The sequence below is a fragment of the Lepisosteus oculatus genome, chromosome 1 (genome assembly GCF_040954835.1).
Source record: "Lepisosteus oculatus isolate fLepOcu1 chromosome 1, fLepOcu1.hap2, whole genome shotgun sequence".
In the NCBI taxonomy this organism is placed as follows: Eukaryota; Metazoa; Chordata; class Actinopteri; order Semionotiformes; family Lepisosteidae; genus Lepisosteus; species Lepisosteus oculatus.
In genome coordinates, this window is record NC_090696.1 from 19,823,615 (window position 1) to 19,843,414 (window position 19,800).

The window sequence follows — 19,800 nt, forward strand, 5'->3', positions numbered from 1 at the left end:
GGGCCCAGCTCTGTATGGGTTAGACCTGGGCATTGATGAAATCCAGCAGTCTCACGACGGGATGGGCGGGACAGGCCCCCGGTTCCTCTCTGCGGCGGTACAGAAGGAGCAGACAGGCGGGGGAGGGCAGCGGGACTCACCGTCGGTGGGCGTGACATAGGCGATAGTGATGCCCCCTATCTCCGAGTCGCTGAAGCGCAGGAGGAAGGTGCCGTTGGGCCTGTCCTGCAGGATCAGGTGCAGGTGCTGCTTTCCAATGAAGCCAAATATCAGCCTGGGAGAGAGCGATGGGGAGAGGGGGAGTCAGGCCGATGGACAGTGATGGAGACGGGCACTACTGTGTTCAGTTAGGAAGATGGACAGTACTGTGGTCAGTTAGGCTGATGGACGGTGATATAGTCAGTGACGGAGACAGACAGTACTGTGTTCAGTTAGGAAGATGGACAGTACTGTGGTCAGTGAGGAAGATGGACGGTGATACAGTCAGTGACAGAGACAGACAGTACTGTGGTCAGTTAGGCTGATGGACGGTGATACAGTCAGTGACGGAGACAGACAGTACTGTGTTCAGTTAGGAAGATGGACAGTACTGTGGTCAGTGAGGAAGATGGACGGTGATACAGTCAGTGACAGAGACAGACAGTACTGTGGTCAGTTAGGCTGATGGACAGTGATACAGTCAGTGATGGAGACAGACAGTACTGTGGTCAGTTAGGCTGATGGACAGTGATACAGTCAGTGATGGAGACAGACAGTACTGTGGTCAGTTAGGCTGATGGACAGTGATACAGTCAGTGATGGAGACAGACAGTACTGTGGTCAGTTAGGCTGATGGACAGTGATACAGTCAGTGATGGAGACGGGCACTACTGTGGTCAGTCTGTCAGGCCGATGGACAGCAGTGCGGTCAGACAGGAAGACGGACAGTGATGGAGACCAGTCAGGCAGGCAGGCCGCTGGACGGACAGCGGTACAGTACCCATCACTCCAGTAGCTCTTGAGGTGCTTCTTGGTGAGCTCCATCACTCCGTCAAACCACTGCCAGAAGGTGAAGGCCCGACCCGGCAGAACCTCCTGCGGCACAGCCCCCAGGCAGAGAGAGAGGACATGAGTGCGCACTCACACAGACAGCGCCAGCGCTCCGGCGTGGGCCAGCGTGGGCCAGCGCGCGGGGGTACCTTGTTGAACTGCGCCCAGGACACCAGCTGGTTGCTGAAGTCCCCGTTGATGTCGTGTTTGTCGAAGATCTTCTGTGCCAGGAAGTGCAGGTTGTACGAGTCGAGCCCCCGCTGGGTCTGCACCTCTGACATGAACTTGCTGTTCAGGGTCATGCACATCTGCTTCCAGGGCACGCGCTCGGGCACCACGAAGGGCACGCGGTCCTGCGCGCACACAGACACGGACACGGGCCGTTACTGAGGCAGAGGCGCCGACGCCCAGGCGGGCATGCAGAGGCGGTTTGAGGTGGCGGGGAGGCAGCGGACAGACGGAGGATGCAAGCGGCACTAGGACGGGTGCTCAGACTCACGGGCTCCGAGAAGGCGCAGTCCCAGATGATGGTGGCCAGGGCGTTGTTGTCCTGGCTGCCGTGGACGATAACCACGATGGGCAGTGAAATCACCTGTATCGACACGTACACTGTCACTACGCACTGGGGAAGAGGGGAGGGAGGGGACTGTCGTCTGACTTGGCCCTGTGTTGCACTAAGACCTGTTGTGCTGTATCCTGTACTGCACTGGACTGGGCTGTGTTGTCCTGTTCTGCACTGGGCTGGGTTGGATGGTGTTGTCCTGTACTGCAGTGGACTGGACTAGGCTGGGCTGTGTTGTCCTGTACTGCACTGGACTGGGTTGGGCTGTGTTGTCCTGTACTTCACTGGACTGCGTTGGGCTGTGCTATCCTGTACTGTACTGGACTGCGTTGGGCTGTGTTGTCCTGTACTTCACTGGACTAGGCTGGGCTGTGTTGTCCTGTACTGGACTGGACTGGGTTGGGCTGTGCTGTCCTGTACTGTACTGGACTGCGTTGGGCTGTGCTATCCTGTACTGTACTGGACTGGGTTGGGGTGTGTTGTCCTGTACTTCACTGGACTAGGCTGGGCTGTGTTGTCCTGTACTGGACTGGACTGGGTTGGGCTGTGTTGTCCTGCACTGCACTGGACTGGACTGCGTTGGGCTGTGTTGTCCTGCACTGCACTGGACTGGACTGCGTTGGGCTGTGCTATCCTGCACTGCACTGGACAGGGTTGGGCTGTGCTGTCCTGTCCTGTACTGTACTGCACTGTACTGGACTGCGTTGGGCTGTGCTATCCTGTACTGTACTGGACTGGGTTGGGCTGTGCTGTCCTGTACTACACTGGACTGCATTGGGCTGTGCTGTCCTGTACTGTACTGGACTGGGTTGGGCTGTGTTGTCCTGTACTTCACTGGACTGTGTTGGGCTGTGCTGTCCTGTACTGGACTGGACTGGGTTGGGCTGTGCTGTCCTGTACTACACTGGACTGCATTGGGCTGTGTTGTCCTGTACTTCACTGGACTGTGTTGGGCTGTGCTGTCCTGTACTGGACTGGACTGGGTTGGGCTGTGTTGTCCTGCACTGCACTGGACTGGACTGGACTGCGTTGGGCTGTGCTGTCCTGTACTGCACTGGACTGGGCTGGGCTGTGCTGTGCTGTGCTGGACTGGACTGGACTGGGCTGGGTTAGGTTGTGCTGTGCTGTGCTGTACTGTGCTATACTGCACTGGACTGGGCTGGGCTGGGCTGGACTGGACTGTCCTGTCCTGTCCTGAGCTGGGCTGTGCTGCACTGTAATCCTGCTCCATGTTTCACACATGCCGATGGGGTCCCTGCAGCTGGCTGTGAATTCCGAGTCGACGGAGGGAAGGACAGGGAGGCGACGAGGGGTGGCCGAGGGGTACCTGTACACTGTAGGGGGTGTCGCAGCCCGTGATGCTGATCTCGCAGGAGAAGAGCAGCGCGAACTTCTCTTCCGTGACCGACTCCGAGCCCTTCCTGTCGGCACGCTTTATCTTCTTTATGGACTGGAGGGAGGGGAGGAACGGGAGGTCAGAGGGAGGGCAGCTGGTGAGGGAGCGAGTGAGGCCCGAGGGAGCAGGAGCGGATCTGTGGGAAGTGCTGGGATGGCAGACAGCATGCCGATGGACACTGTCCACCGGGCAGGAGCTCAGCACTGCGGTCCAGACAGGGGAGAGGGGTCTGACGGGCAGAATCTCCCACATGAGGCTTCATCACCCAGTCCCATTCTCGGGGAGCCCCGCACACTCTCACCTATGATCTGAACCTCACAGTGCCTTCTTCCTTTCTTTCTTACCAAAAACCCAAACACACATTGAAAATCTACCTCTACCATACATGTCAAAAGCTCACTCCCCATCATTTCTATCCCTTTATTTCATTCTGTTGATGCATGTTTTTGCACATAACCTGTTACCTTTTTGTTGTTTTGCACATTGCCTGTTGTTGTTTTTTTGCACATTGCCTGTTGTTTTTTGCACACTGCCTGTTGTCTCTGTCTTTCTTTCGCTACACAATTGTATTGTTGTTGTTGTTGTTTTTTTTCTCTTTGTACTACTTATGTCCGAGAGCTAGATAAATAGCATTTCGTTATACAATATACCATGTATATGAGTGTAATGACAATTAACTTGAAACTTGAACTTGAAACTTGAAACTTGTTCCCTCACTGAGCTTCATAATAGGATTAATGTGAATTTTGAAGGTGGCTTTTTATGTTAGTAACTTAAAAGGTCTGGCTTTCTAAGAGAAGCTCGTGAATTCAATGAAGAGCCCAGTGGCAACCAGATCCAGGGGTGTGGGGGTCCCCAGGACCAGGTCTGGAACCCCTGGTCTAAGGCCTGTGCAGTTGTGTGGCGCTCTGTGCCTCTGCAGTACCCACCATGTTCCTGAAGGTGGCGCAAGTACTCTTGGTGGAGGCGTTGTGATCCAGGATGGCCGAGTTGTTGATGAGTTCCCCCACATTCTCCCTGTAACAAGAGGGCCCCCCCAGAATTCACACGCCAGAATTAAATACGAATTATCCAGTAATGGAGCCCCGAGATTAGCACCAACTTCTCATAAAAAAAGTGTGGGGGGAACAGTGGGGTCAGTGTGGGGGGAACAGTGGGTCAGTGTGGGGGGAACAGTGTGTCAGTGTGGGGGGAACAGTGGGGTCGTGTGGGGTGACAGTGGGTCAGTGTGGGGTGACAGCGGGGTCAGTGTGGGGGGAACAGTGGGTCAGTGTGGGGTGACAGCGGGGTCAGTGTGGGGTGACAGCGGGGTCAGTGTGGGGGGAACAGTGGGGTCAGTGTGGGGAGACAGTGGGGTCAGTGTGGGGTGACAGTGGGGTCAGTGTGGGGGGAACAGTGGGTCAGTGTGGGGGAACAGTGGGGTCGGTGTGGGGAGACAGTGGGGTCAGTGTGGGGTGACAGTGGGGTCAGTGTGGGGGGAACAGTGGGGTCAGTGTGGGGAGACAGTGGGGTCAGTGTGGGGTGACAGTGGGGTCAGTGTGGGGGGAACAGTGGGGTCAGTGTGGGGAGACAGTGGGGTCAGTGTGGGGTGACAGTGGGGTCAGTGTGGGGGGAACAGTGGGGTCAGTGTGGGGAGACAGCGGGGTCAGTGTGGGGTGACAGCGGGGTCAGTGTGGGGTGACAGTGGGGTCAGTGTGGGGAGACAGCGGGGTCGGTGTGGGGAGACAGTGGGGTCGGTGTGGGGGAACAGTGGGGTCAGTGTGGGGTGACAGTGGGGTCAGTGTGGGGAGACAGTGGGGTCAGTGTGGGGGGAACAGTGGGTCAGTGTGGGGTAACAGTGGGTCAGTGTGGGGGGAACAGTGGGGTCAGTGTGGGGTGACAGCGGGGTCAGTGTGGGGTGACAGTGGGGTCAGTGTGGGGAGACAGCGGGGTCGGTGTGGGGAGACAGTGGGGTCAGTGTGGGGTGACAGTGGGGTCAGTGTGGGGTGACAGTGGGGTCAGTGTGGGGAGACAGTGGGTCAGTGTGGGGTGACAGCGGGGTCAGTGTGGGGAGACAGCGGGGTCAGTGTGGGGTGACAGCGGGGTCAGTGTGGGGTAACAGTGGGTCAGTGTGGGGAGACAGCGGGGTCAGTGTGGGGTGACAGCGGGGTCAGTGTGGGGTGGGTGCAGGGGGAAGGAAGGCGATCCTCACTGCAGCAGGGATCCTGGCTGCCCCAGGTTCCTGGCCTGAGCCTCGGTGATGATCTGCGCTTTGACGACAGCAGGTTTCCCTGAGGACACCTTCTCCCCCAGCAGGTAGCGCACCGTGGTGGAAAACTTGCTCTGCGTCTTGATCACCTGGTGGGGCTGCTTGTCCACCAGCATAGAGCTGTGAGAGAGGAGCAGGGGGGGCCGAGGGGCAGAGAGGAAGATTACTGCCTCAGACACCACTGCCCATGAACATGAGCCACCAGCCCCCCACTGCAGGGACATGGTGTCCGAGTGAGTGGAGTGGGTAGTGGGCTCTGTTGCAGCATGTGTGTGTGGGGTGGGTGTTCCAAAAAAACAGTCCTTTCATCTCTTCTCTCTGTGTCCGCACCCTCTCTCCCTCCTCACTTTCCCTTCCTCTGACTGTCCCACCTCTTTCTCCTTCTCTCGCTCCCTCTGCCTGTACCCCTCTTTCTCCTCCTCTCTCTCCCTCTCTCCTCCTTTCCCTCTCTCTGACTGTACCCCTCCTCCTCTCCCTCCCTCTGCCCGTCCCCCTGTCTCCCCCTGCCTGTACCCCCCCTGTCTCCCCCTGCCCGCACCCCCTGTCTCTTCTTGCTGTACCCCCCATCTCCCCCTGCCCATACCCGTCTCCCCCTGCCCGCACCCCTGTCTCCCCCTGCCGTACCCCTGTCTCCCCCTGCCCATACCCGTCTCCCCCTGCCCGTACCCCTGTCTCCCCCTGCTGTACCCCCGTCTCCCCCTGCCGTACCCCTGTCTCCCCCTGCCCGTGCCCCTGTCTCCCCCTGCCCGTACCCCTGTCTCCCCCTGCCGTACCCCCGTCTCCCCCTGCCGTACCCCCGTCTCCCCCTGCCGTACCCCCGTCTCCCCCTGCCCGTACCCCCGTCTCCCCCTGCCGTACCCCCGTCTCCCCCTGCCCGTACCCCTGTCTCCCCCTGCTGTACCCCCCGTCTCCCCCTGCCCGTACCCGTCTCCCCCTGCCCGTACCCCTGTCTCCCCCTGCCGTTCCCCCGTCTCCCCCTGCTGTACCCCCCTTCTCCCCCTGCCCGTACCCCTGTCTCCCCCTGCCGTTCCCCTGTCTCCCCCTGCTGTACCCCCCTGTCTCCCCCTGCCCGTACCCCTGTCTCCCCCTGCCGTTCCCCCGTCTCCCCCTGCTGTACCCCCCTGTCTCCCCCTGCCCGTACCCCTGTCTCCCCCTGCCGTTCCCCTGTCTCCCCCTGCCCGTACCCCTGTCTCCCCCTGCCCGTACCCCTGTCTCCCCCTGCCGTACCCCCGTCTCCCCCTGCTATACCTCTGGATGAGTGTCTTGAGCAGCAGGCTCAGCCTCTCCTGCAGCTCCCTGAAGGGCTCGAGCCCGGAGTCCCGGCTGGCGATGATCACCTCCTGACTGAGCTGCATGTTCACTCCCAGCAGCTGCTCGCACCTGGACAGGGGAGCAGGAGGGGTGATGGGAGAGGTCCAGGGCTGGCCCATTAGCAGAGGGGAAGTGTGTGCTGGGAGCTGGGAGAGCGAATGAGCGCAGGGGGTCTCTACGTGAACATTTGTTATAATAATTCACTATCTCAACTGCCGGTCTGCCACAGGGCCCGAGACAATGGCTCTCCAGATGGGATCTCCAGTTTTATCACAGTTTAATTTAATTTAATGTTTGACTTCCTGGTTAGAAAACTAGAAACACAGATAAACGATATCAGCAGAACTTGGCAAAAAACAAAACAAAACAGGAGCTCCTCTATTCTGAAGCCCCTGCAGTGCCAGCTGTGCCTGGCTTTGAACCACTCCACTGAACCAATTACTCTCGTCGACCCTGGAAGACTGGGGCTCTCCGGGATCAGGGCGAGGAATTTGGATGAAACTGAGGAGTTTGGATGCATTCTTTAATTGCAGCTGCAATCAGGTAAATCATCCAAACAGTCAGACATTTTAAAACCCCTCTCAGTTACTCACAGTCGACTCCTAAGACTTTACAGGCTGAATATGTGTCTTTAAAAAAAAATATGAATCATGTGTACGAATAGAGGGTTCATTCCATTTCTCTTCCTCGGACACTGATGGGGGAAATATGGAATTCCTGATGGGAATTAAAAAAGTCCCATTCTGTAGTCCGGGGAATTATCTTTCTCCTGTTCTTATTGTTCTTCTTCCTTAACGCATCTGACGCCGTTATCCAAGGTACGTTTCGAGGGGCTGGAATTATCTTTACAACATGACCCGCCGCGTACTTCATGGGCTCACCGAGTATTTCGAAGATGATCAAACCTGAAACGGCCCCAGACCAGGCCTGCTGATGGAGGGACAGAGCTGGAGAGAGCTGATAATCGTTCCACTTCACAGAACACTTACTGGCGCAGATCACCAGATAACCCCATCACCGTTATCAGGACAGAAGCAAATCATATGCAAATGTCCCGTCCGTGGCCGAGCTGCTCTCTGCAGGGCAGGCTGAGGGGGGCGTTCCCTGCTCCACAGGCCAGGAGAGGAGTGCCAGTGAGGCAGAGCGCCCCTGCACTATTCCAGGAATGTGTGATGCCTCAGTGTCGGGGAGTGCTGTATGTGTCACTGCAGGAGAACCTGGGAGTGTCTTTGTGTACTGCTGGGTGGTGTGGGAGCAGGCGACCGTGACGGGGTTCTCACCATGTCTGCAGGGGCGCCAGGTTGTCGTCGAAGGGAGCCCCGATGGTAGCCAGGTGCTGCTCGCGGCGCCAGGCTCGCAGCCACAGCAGCAGGTGGGCCTGGCACTGGTCCAGGCTGGACACGCCCTCCTGCAGGAACTGGAGCCGCTGCTGCAGAGCCCAAGAGCAGAGAGTCGGTGAGGCAGATCTCCCACCTCCCAGACACTGGCCCCATGTGCACCTGCCCCACACTGCTACACATCTCCCACCTCCCAGACACTGGCCCTGTGTGAACCTGCCCCACACTGCTACACATCTCCCACCTCCCAGACACTGGCCCCATGTGCACCTGCCCCACACTGCTACACATCTCCCACCTCCCAGACACTGGCCCCATGTGCACCTGCCCCACACTGCTACACATCTCCCACCTCCCAGACACTGGCCCTGTGCACCTGCCCCACACTGCTACACATCTCCCACCTCCCAGACACTGGCCCTGTGCACCTGCCCCACACTGCTACACATCTCCCACCTCCCAGACACCGGCCCTGTGTGCACCTGCCCCACACTGCTACACATCTCCCACCTCCCAGACACTGGCCCTGTGCACCTGCCCCACACTGCTACACATCTCCCACCTCCCAGACACTGGCCCTGTGTGCACCTGCCCCACACTGCTACACATCTCCCACCTCCCAGACACTGGCCCCGTGTGCACCTGCCCCACACTGCCACACATCTCCCACCTCCCAGACACTGGCCCTGTGTGCACCTGCCCCACACTGCTACACATCTCCCACCTCCCAGGCCTGCTCCTGTGGGAGTGTGTCTGTGTCCGGCCTGCTCCTGTGGGAGTGTGTCTGTGTCCGGCCTGCTCCTGTGGGAGTGTGTCTGTGTATGTGGCCTGCTCCTGTGGGAGTGTGTCTGTGTCCCCCCTGCTCCTGTGGGAGTGTGTCTGTGTATGTGGCCTGCTCCTGTGGGAGTGTGTCTGTGTCCGGCCTGCTCCTGTGGGAGTGTGTCTGTGTCTGTACAGCCGTGTGTTACCTTGGCGAGTCCCTGGCAGTTGAACTCCAGTTGCTGGATGCGATTCTGCAGGTTGGTGCAGCTCTCTGCCAGCTTTGGATCTGACCCACTCTTCTTGTTCTGTTGGACCTGGGCTGCAGAGGGACACAAGGCAGCTTTTAAATACAGATCCTGTGGCCTCAACGAGGGTACAGACTGCAGTATTAAATACAGATACTGTGCCCTTAACGAGGGTACAGACTGCAGTATTAAATACAGATCCTGTGTCCTTAACGAGGGTACAGACTGCAGTATTAAATACAGATCCTGTGCCCTTAACGAGGGTACAGACTGCAGTATTAAATACAGATCCTGTGCCCTTAACGAGGGTACAGACTGCAGTATTAAATACAGATCCTGTGCCCTTAACGAGGGTACAGACTGCAGTATTAAATACAGATCCTGTGTCCTTAACGAGGGTACAGACTGCAGTATTAAATACAGATCCTGTGCCCTTAACGAGAGTACAGACTGCAGTATTAAATACAGATCCTGTGCCCTTAACGAGGGTACAGACTGCAGTATTAAATACAGATCCTGTGCCCTTAACGAGGGTACAGACTGCAGTATTAAATACAGATCCTGTGCCCTTAACGAGGGTACAGACTGCAGTATTAAATACAGATCCTGTGCCCTTAACGAGGGTACAGACTGCAGTATTAAATACAGATCCTGTGCCCTTAACGAGGGTACAGACTGCAGTATTAAATACAGATCCTGTGTCCTTAACGAGGGTACAGACTGCAGTATTAAATACAGATCCTGTGCCCTTAACGAGGGTACAGACTGCAGTATTAAATACAGATCCTGTGCCCTTAACGAGGGTACAGACTGTAGTACTAAATACAGATCCTGTGGCCTTAACGAGGGTACAGACTGCAGTATTAAATATGGGAACTTGTCTCCTCAGAGTGCACAGCAGTGTCTCCTATGTGTGGGAGCTGCTGTAGATATCCAAGATCAGGTGGTATAACCCCCCACACCACCAACCCTGCATGGACTCGCAGTTCTGTCTGTCCCAGTTCAGCTCCTCCTGCAGCTGGTGGATCTTCTGACGGCATTTCTGGATGTCCAGAACCCGGACCACCAGCTGGTCCAGCTCCCTCCTCCTCTCCTCTCGCAGGGCGCCCTTGCTGCCCTGGGCTGCGGACGCGGACACCAGGGCCCCCCCCGGCAGAGAAGAGGCGGCTGGAGGGCACTGGGGGTTCCTGGGGGACGGGGGGAACACCTGGCAGGAGTAGGAGAGAAGGGAGAGAGGAGGGGGTGTGCTGTTATAACTGATATAGTGAGAGCTGCAGCTGCGGCTGGTTCTTGTGTTCTTACTCCACTGGTACACACTCACCTCCTACTGCTCTTACTGTGAGTACTAATGATCTTACTCCACTGGTACACACTCACCTCCTACTGCTCTTACTGTGAGTACTAATGATCTTACTCCACTGGTACACACTCACCTCCTACTGCTCTTACTGTGAGTACTAATGATCTTACTCCACTGCTACACACTCACCTCCTACTGCTCTTACTGTGAGTACTAATGATCTTACTCCACTGGTACACACTCACCTCCTACTGCTCTTACTGTGAGTACTAATGTTCTTACTCCACTGGTACACACTCACCTCCTACTGCTCTTACTGTGAGTACTAATGATCTTACTCCAATGCTACACTCACACCTCCTACTGCTCTTACTGTGAGTACTAATGTTCTTACTCCACTGGTACACACTCACCTCCTACTGCTCTTACTGTGAGTACTAATGATCTTACTCCAATGCTACACTCACACCTCCTACTGCTCTTACTGTGAGTACTAATGATCTTACTCCACTGGTACACACTCACCTCCTACTGCTCTTACTGTGAGTACTAATGATCTTACTCCACTGCTACACTCACACCTCCTACTGCTCTTACTGTGAGTACTAATGATCTTACTCCACTGGTACACACTCACCTCCTACTGCTCTTACTGTGAGTACTAATGTTCTTACTCCACTGGTACACACTCACCTCCTACTGCTCTTACTGTGAGTACTAATGTTCTTACTCCACTGGTACACACTCACCTCCTACTGCTCTTACTGTGAGTACTAATGATCTTACTCCAATGCTACACTCACACCTCCTACTGCTCTTACTGTGAGTACTAATGATCTTACTCCACTGGTACACACTCACCTCTTACTGCTCTTACTGTGAGTACTAATGATCTTACTCCAATGCTACACTCACACCTCCTACTGCTCTTACTGTGAGTACTAATGATCTTACTCCACTGGTACACACTCACCTCCTACTGCTCTTACTGTGAGTACTAATGATCTTACTCCACTGCTACACTCACACCTCCTACTGCTCTTACTGTGAGTCCTAATGATCTTACTCCACTGGTACACACTCACCTCCTACTGCTCTTACTGTGAGTACTAATGTTCTTACTCCACTGGTACACACTCACCTCCTACTGCTCTTACTGTGAGTACTAATGTTCTTACTCCACTGGTACACACTCACCTCCTACTGCTCTTACTGTGAGTACTAATGATCTTACTCCAATGCTACACTCACACCTCCTACTGCTCTTACTGTGAGTACTAATGATCTTACTCCACTGGTACACACTCACCTCCTACTGCTCTTACTGTGAGTACTAATGATCTTACTCCAATGCTACACTCACACCTCCTACTGCTCTTACTGTGAGTACTAATGATCTTACTCCACTGGTACACACTCACCTCCTACTGCTCTTACTGTGAGTACTAATGATCTTACTCCACTGGTACACACTCACCTCCTACTGCTCTTACTGTGAGTACTAATGATCTTACTCCACTGCTACACACTCACCTCCTACTGCTCTTACTGTGAGTACTAATGATCTTACTCCACTGGTACACACTCACCTCCTACTGCTCTTACTGTGAGTACTAATGATCTTACTCCAATGCTACACTCACACCTCCTACTGCTCTTACTGTGAGTACTAATGATCTTACTCCACTGGTACACACTCACCTCCTACTGCTCTTACTGTGAGTACTAATGATCTTACTCCACTGGTACACACTCACCTCCTACTGCTCTTACTGTGAGTACTAATGATCTTACTCCACTGGTACACACTCACCTCCTACTGCTCTTACTGTGAGTACTAATGTTCTTACTCCACTGGTACACACTCACCTCCTACTGCTCTTACTGTGAGTACTAATGATCTTACTCCAATGCTACACTCACACCTCCTACTGCTCTTACTGTGAGTACTAATGTTCTTACTCCACTGGTACACACTCACCTCCTACTGCTCTTACTGTGAGTACTAATGATCTTACTCCACTGCTACACTCACACCTCCTACTGCTCTTACTGTGAGTACTAATGATCTTACTCCACTGGTACACACTCACCTCCTACTGCTCTTACTGTGAGTACTAATGATCTTACTCCACTGCTACACTCACACCTCCTACTGCTCTTACTGTGAGTACTAATGATCTTACTCCACTGGTACACACTCACCTCCTACTGCTCTTACTGTGAGTACTAATGTTCTTACTCCACTGGTACACACTCACCTCCTACTGCTCTTACTGTGAGTACTAATGTTCTTACTCCACTGGTACACACTCACCTCCTACTGCTCTTACTGTGAGTACTAATGATCTTACTCCAATGCTACACTCACACCTCCTACTGCTCTTACTGTGAGTACTAATGATCTTACTCCACTGGTACACACTCACCTCCTACTGCTCTTACTGTGAGTACTAATGATCTTACTCCAATGCTACACTCACACCTCCTACTGCTCTTACTGTGAGTACTAATGATCTTACTCCACTGGTACACACTCACCTCCTACTGCTCTTACTGTGAGTACTAATGATCTTACTCCACTGCTACACTCACACCTCCTACTGCTCTTACTGTGAGTCCTAATGATCTTACTCCACTGGTACACACTCACCTCCTACTGCTCTTACTGTGAGTACTAATGATCTTACTCCACTGCTACACTCACACCTCCTACTGCTCTTACTGTGAGTACTAATGATCTTACTCCACTGGTACACACTCACCTCCTACTGCTCTTACTGTGAGTACTAATGTTCTTACTCCACTGGTACACACTCACCTCCTACTGCTCTTACTGTGAGTACTAATGTTCTTACTCCACTGGTACACACTCACCTCCTACTGCTCTTACTGTGAGTACTAATGATCTTACTCCACTGCTACACTCACACCTCCTACTGCTCTTACTGTGAGTACTAATGATCTTACTCCACTGGTACACACTCACCTCCTACTGCTCTTACTGTGAGTACTAATGTTCTTACTCCACTGGTACACATTCACCTCCTACTGTTGTGATCAATGGCATTAAATAGACTGCTCCAACTGGTATGTGCTGCTGTTGCTCCTGTGTCTGCTGTTACTGCCACTACTGATGTTAAAAGCTGTGCTGCTATTTGGTGGGAGACGTCAGAAGGCGTGAGCAGTGCTGTGTGTGGGGTAAGAGGCAGGGGTGTTTACCAACTGGTTGAGCAGGGCTCTCTCCTTCTTCAGGATGTCCTGCACCGTGGCGACCAGCTGGAGGGGCTGAGAGCGGAACGCACTCTGGAAGAGCAGAGACAGTCAGCAGCCAGCGCAGCCAACGTCATAGAAACAGGCAGACTGCAGGTTTACACATGTACCCTGTGCCCTTAACGAGGGTACAGACTGCAGTATTAAATACAGATACTGTGCCCTTAACGAGGGTACAGACTGCAGTATTAAATACAGATCCTGTGCCCTTAACGAGGGTACAGACTGCAGTATTAAATACAGATCCTGTGCCCTTAACGAGGGTACAGACTGCAGTATTAAATACAGATCCTGTGCCCTTAACGAGGGTACAGACTGCAGTATTAAATACAGATACTGTGCCCTTAACGAGGGTACAGACATAAGGATTAAATCTTCCCTTTAACTACATGAATGTAGTATTGTTGACGTGGCCCCTGGATGGACTAGAGGAAATTACCATGTTCCTGACGACCTGCTGCAGCCTCATCTTTTCCACCACATCTGGGTTGTGCTGGGCCAGACTGGTCAGGTAGGCCGTGATCTTCTCCAGCAGGTCCAGGGCGGCCGGCTCGCCGCTGGGGTCCTCCAGGTCAAACTCCTCCCTGCCAGGACACAGTGATAACAGTATGTGACTGCGCACATGCCAGTCTGTCACCTGTCTCAGCAGGCCTGTCAATCACTCTGTGTCTGTGCCCCTGTCTCTGTTCACGCATGTCGATCACTCTGTGTCTGTGCCCCTGTCTCTGTTCACGCATGTCGATCACTCTGTGTCTGTGCCCGTCTCCGTTCACGCCTGTCGATCACCCTGTGTCTGTGCCCATCGATCACTCTGTCTGTGCACCTCTCTGTTCACAACCGTCGATCAATCTGTGTCTGTGCACCTGTCTCTGTTCATGCATGTCGATCACTCTGTGTCTGTGCCCCTGTCTCTGTTCATGTCTGTCGATCACTCTGTGTCTGTGCACCTGTCTCTGTTCACACATGTCGATCACTCTGTGTCTGTGCCCCGTCTCTGTTCATGCATGTCGATCACTCTGTGTCTGTGCCCCTGTCTCTGTTCACGCATGTCGATCACTCTGTGTCTGTGCCCGTCTCCGTTCACGCCTGTCGATCAATCTGTCTGTGCCCATCGATCACTCTGTCTGTGCACCTCTCTGTTCACAACCGTTGATCAATCCGTGTCTGTGTCCGTCGCTGTTCACACCTGTCGATCACTCTGTGTCTGTGCCCGTCGCTGTTCACACCTGTCGATCACTCTGTGTCTGTGCCCATCTCCGTTCACACCTGTCGATCACTCTGTGTCTGTGCCCGTTGCTGTTCACACCTGTCGATCACTCTGTGTCTGTGCCCATCTCCGTTCACGTCTGTCAATCAATCTGTGTCTGTGCCCGTCGCTGTTCACACCTGTCGATCACTCTGTGTCTGTGCCCGTCGCTGTTCACACCTGTCGATCACTCTGTGTCTGTGCACCTGTCTCTGTTCACGCCTGTTGATCAATCTGTGTCTGTGCACATGTCTCTGTTCAAGCCCGTCGATCAATCTGTGTCTGTGCGTCTCTCTGTCCACGATCAACCACAAAGTCTCCCAGTGTCTCAGCTCATCAGTCTGTCGGTTGTTCAGGTGCGCTTGTCCACATACTGTGCATCAGTCTCTGTCTGTCTCTGTATCTGTCTGTCTGAGCTACCAATCAGCCCGTCTCCCTCTCTGTCCATCCTTCCCCTGATTCGGTGTGTGTGCCCCTCGGACTGTCAGTGTGTGTGTCTGCACGTCGGCCTGTCTCTCTGCTCCAGACCGGTCCGTGCGTGCCATACCAGCGCTGCTCCTCGATCCAGCTGGCGAGGTAGTGCCGCACGTCGATGGGGAAGCTGCTGGGGTACAGCTCACTCAGGGTCTGCGTGGGCAGGAGCTGCACCTGCTTCCACAGCGCCATCGTCAGGCCTGGGTGGAGAGGAAGAGGAGACAGAGTGAGGGCGGGCGAAGGCAGAGAGGAAGAGCTGTGCTGGTTTCAAGCAGACGCGTCTCTACAGATTTCCTGTTGGAATCCACGTTCTCTTGCCATCTGCTGTTTCTGTTGGCAGCCCAGCACAGTCATGACTGCGCTGGAAACATGGAAATCGTGAGTCACAGGGGGACGAGCCGCGTGGAGATCCACAAGCTCCTGAGGCCGTGCGGAGTTTGGCAGGAGAGCCCGCACTGAGAGGCTCAGCCAGTCGCAGTCACACTGAGTGTGTGTCAGTGTGTGCCGCTCCAGAGGCGTGGCGCCGCCTGCTGCCCTCTGATTGGCCAGCCCGCTGCCGTGCACGGACGGGGGCCGAGGGCCCGTTTCGAAAGCAACTTCCTGGAGTCCTTATCTGAGGGAGGCACATGGAAGGGCTCAGGAAGGCCACGGGCCAGCCTGCGCTGAAACACCAGCTACGTCCACTGATACAGCGCTCCCCGCGCCAGATAAGGGGACGGGGACCCACTGAGAGCTCGGAGAAGGATGATTGTGTTTCTCCCTCCCGGGGGCAGAGGGACCTTGAGGATGCTCCTGGGTGTTCACGGTGCCTCACATTTCCCCCCCCCCAGCTTTTGTGCCACAGTTGTACTGTCACAGCTCGTTTGCTTTGTCAAGCTTTGATCGTGGTTTCAACAGGATGTCCTCCCCTAACAGTAACCCCTGATAACGTCAGGGGCAGGTCAGCCTGTTTACAAACCCCGCCTGCACACCTTCCCAAAGGGTCTGTCCTGTCGTGGGATCATTTTCGGTTTTAAACGATCCCCTTCTTGTTCTTTTTTTGCCCGTATAGACTGCCGACACTATTCACTTTTTCTGTGGTTATCCGCTGCTTTGCCGAAGGAACCAGGCAGGATGAGGCCCGCAGGCGTACAGTATGCTGGGGCCACCGCGAACCGCGAACGGGACCTTCTGGGTGTGCAGCAGCTGAGCCTGCAGCTTCCGTTCCTGCAACTCGCTCCCAGCTTCCTGTTCTGAGCTGGGTACAGACTGCCTGACTTCCTGTTTCGCTCTGATTGCACACAGACAAGTAAACGTGAGCAGACTGATAGGCAGCAGGGGGGTCAGCAGGGTAACAGGCAGGTAAATGAACAGGTGACACTCAGACAGACAGACAGGTGAGCAGGCTGAGACTCAGACAGACAGACAGGCGAGCAGGCTGACAGACAGAGACAGGTGAGCAAGCTGACAGACAGACAGACAGACAGACAGACAGACAGACAGGTGAGCAGGCTGACAGACAGACAGGTGAGCAGGCTGACAGACAGACGAGCAGGCTGACACTCAGACAGGTGAGCAGGCTGACAGACAGACAGACAGACAGACAGACAGACAGACAGACAGACAGGTGAGCAGGCTGACACTCAGACAGGTGAGCAGGCTGACAGACAGACAGACAGACAGACAGACAGACAGACAGACAGACAGGTGAGCAGGCTGACACTCAGACAGGTGAGCAGGCTGACAGACTGACAGACAGACAGACAGACAGACAGACAGACAGGTGAGCAGGCTGACACTCAGACAGGTGAGCAGGCTGACAGACAGACAGACAGACAGACAGGTGAGCAGGCTGACACTCAGACAGGTGAGCAGGCTGACAGACAGACAGACAGGTGAGCAGGCTGACACTCAGACAGGTGAGCAGGCTGACAGACAGACAGACAGACAGACAGACAGGCGAGCAGGCTGACACTCAGACAGACAGACAGACAGGTGAGCAGGCTGACACTCAGACAGGTGAGCAGGCTGACAGGTGAGCAGGCTGTCAGCATGTGTGTGAAAATACACAAATAAGTGTATGTTTCCTTGGACGAGGAGACGTGCTGCCAACAGTAACAGCTTTTTCCTCAATTCCTCACAACTCGGTTTTCTCAAGCAGTGGCGATAAATAAGAATGCATAGCCCAGGAGCTCCTGGCAGGGCAGGGGGGCGGCTGGGCTCTGACCCCCACTCGCTGCTCATCTCGAATGGACTGACAGCGACCTGCCGCCTGCAGAGTGACCAACGCAGACGCCCCAGGAGACTCCAGTCCCACGACGGGGGTGCGCGTCCCATGAAGCCGAGAACTGCAGCAGTGCGTTTCCCCGGGGAAGCTGGCGGCACGCTGGAGACGTGCAAGGGAACGGCGAGCTCGACAGGAGGAGAGAGCAGCGACGCTGTCCGGGCACGGATTCACGGCTTCCTGCTGTCACTGTCAAATGCCAGTGAAGTGGGATACAGGGCAGCACGGGGGCGCAGTGGTGAGCTGAGGCCCTGGGTGCCATTCCGGACCTGGGGTGCTGTCTGTGTGGAGTCTGCATGCTCTCCCTGTGTCCACCAGCGTTTCCTTCAGGAGCTCCGGTTTCCACCCACAGCACAGAGACATGCTGGAGGGGTAACTGGCTTCTGGGAAAACTGGCCCTGGTGTGAGGAGGAGTGTCTGTGTGCCCTGTGATGGACTGGTGTTTTATCAGTGCTTACTGGGATAGTCTCCAGCTCCCCTGGATCCCTGAACTGAAAGCCGTTAGAAGATGGCTGGAATCGGGATCCATGGAATTCTTCTCCCTTTCTCAGCTCCTGTGTCCCGAGAGACCGACGGGAGCTGCTCCCAGCCGCCTGCAGCAACTCCAGCAAGTCTTTTTTACTGGAGTCAGCGAGTCTCCAGTAACAATGTTGGGTCAAGGAGTTGTTTCGGGAGTTTAAACAATTACGCAAGTATGGGCAAATTAAAAAAGGGAACTTTGAAAAAGAAAAAAAAACAATTCCAGCGCATGACATTACTCAACAGGAGTTTACTGGGAGAGTATCAACTCCCACTTGACGCAAAAACAATCCACCGAGTTTGAAACCCCACACTGTTTCAGGAGAGCCGTGCCATTGAGAAACTGCCTGCTTCTGTCCAACATTTTTTATTCGGGAATGTCAGATTCAACCAGATCAGACACGAACAGACAGCTCCGCATGCCTGCTCCTGGTCCTTCCAGAGCTTTCGAGTCATGGAAAAGGGCTTCGGGAATTCTTGGAGAACAGCCAACTGGTCTAGCACGCAACATCGGTACAGCCTCCAGTACCACTACTCCCCACCATACAGCTACAGTCCCCAGTACAGCTACAGTCCCCAGTACTATTACAGCCCCCAGTACAGCTACAGCCCCCAGCACAGCCCGTCTGGATTTGTCTTTGGACATAAAGCATTGCCATGGAGCTTTTCTGGTAGCAGAAAGTTTATCGGCACAGCACACAAAACATGCTAGGAAACAAAAGGGATGAAATTCAATACTACCAGGCAATTCAGCTGCTCTTCACAGAAGTGAGCACAGCTGTTGTGGCCCAGAGTAACTCTAAACCACAGGCACACCTCCTGCGTAACTGTGGACTTGAAGACACCTCCTGACTGGTCCTCATTTAGACAGAATATGCAGTGTTCCTGCAATGTCTCTCCCTTATCAGGTCTACTCAAACTGGAACTCTGGAAGCAGGCAACAGCTGGAGTGGACTGAACTGAATCGAACTGGTGTGAGTCCAGCTTGCAGCACCTGTCTGTGTGGAGTCTGCACGCTCTCCCCACACTGGAGTGCGTTTTCTCCATGGGTGCTGCAGCCCCTCCTGCTCCCTAGAGACGTGTCCGGCTGGGTTGGATTGGCTACAGTGCAGCACAGTGGAGGCGGGGGAGGGGGGTGGAAGGGGGTGTCTGCAGTCCGCCCAGTTGCTGGCTGGGAGACAACAGCACTGCACTGGAGTGAGGCAGAGCCGGGGGGCAGAGATGAGAGGAAGTCACTGCTGATGGCCTGCTGTCGGAGGAGAGCTCTGCTGCCGTACAATTGTGTTTCCCCTTGCTGACGCCCAGCATGTGGATCTCACAGTCTATAGCTTTGCTCTCCATGCCCCAGGCTCTTTACTGTGCTTTTACTGCGGTGTAACGCCATCATCCCTATCCCGCCGAGGAGCTCGTGAAGCGTCTAGCCCTGAACGCTCCAGCCGGCGCGCCAATCTCGCACGCCAGCCAGCGGGGACTGGCGCCTCTCGCCTTTCAGGCCCCGTCGTCGACTCCCAGGCTCCGAGGAAAACAAACATCCCCACTGCATCCCCTGCCTTTCGCAATCCGACCTCTCGGAAGACGGGAAGGATTCTGTTCTTGGAGGGGTTCCATCTGAGCATCGGGAATACTGCTGGTACAACTTTTCAAAGGCGAAAACAATACAATCCTTTTGCTTCTGCTGGAACCCTATACAAGGCCGCTACTCGATTTCCCATTAAAAAACCCTGCTTTTAATCTGTGGTTACATTCTAGCAGGAGAAAATATTTACATTTGTCCTCAGTTTTCTTTTTGATCGGTTTTCCAGGCTTCAGAATATTTTTTTTGGTCTGATCCTGCC

General features: G+C 54.6%; 1 protein-coding gene across 1 annotated transcript in view; it reads right to left on the minus strand.

Annotated features, from left to right (window-relative positions):
- stat6 (signal transducer and activator of transcription 6, interleukin-4 induced) overlaps positions 1-19,800 on the minus strand; it is a 43,615-nt gene that overhangs the window by 6,194 nt on the left and 17,621 nt on the right. The window contains exons 2-15 of the mRNA XM_069187056.1: positions 15,257-15,383; positions 13,903-14,047; positions 13,413-13,496; positions 9,860-10,097; positions 8,852-8,964; positions 7,827-7,975; positions 6,484-6,615; positions 5,179-5,355; positions 3,917-4,004; positions 2,919-3,041; positions 1,529-1,621; positions 1,179-1,382; positions 980-1,074; positions 141-274 (exon numbers count right to left, since the gene is read on the minus strand). Coding sequence (XP_069043157.1) covers positions 141-274; positions 980-1,074; positions 1,179-1,382; positions 1,529-1,621; positions 2,919-3,041; positions 3,917-4,004; positions 5,179-5,355; positions 6,484-6,615; positions 7,827-7,975; positions 8,852-8,964; positions 9,860-10,097; positions 13,413-13,496; positions 13,903-14,047; positions 15,257-15,375 — 1,894 coding nt within the window. The 5' untranslated portion in view covers positions 15,376-15,383. The remainder of the gene's footprint in view (positions 1-140; positions 275-979; positions 1,075-1,178; positions 1,383-1,528; positions 1,622-2,918; positions 3,042-3,916; positions 4,005-5,178; positions 5,356-6,483; positions 6,616-7,826; positions 7,976-8,851; positions 8,965-9,859; positions 10,098-13,412; positions 13,497-13,902; positions 14,048-15,256; positions 15,384-19,800) is intronic.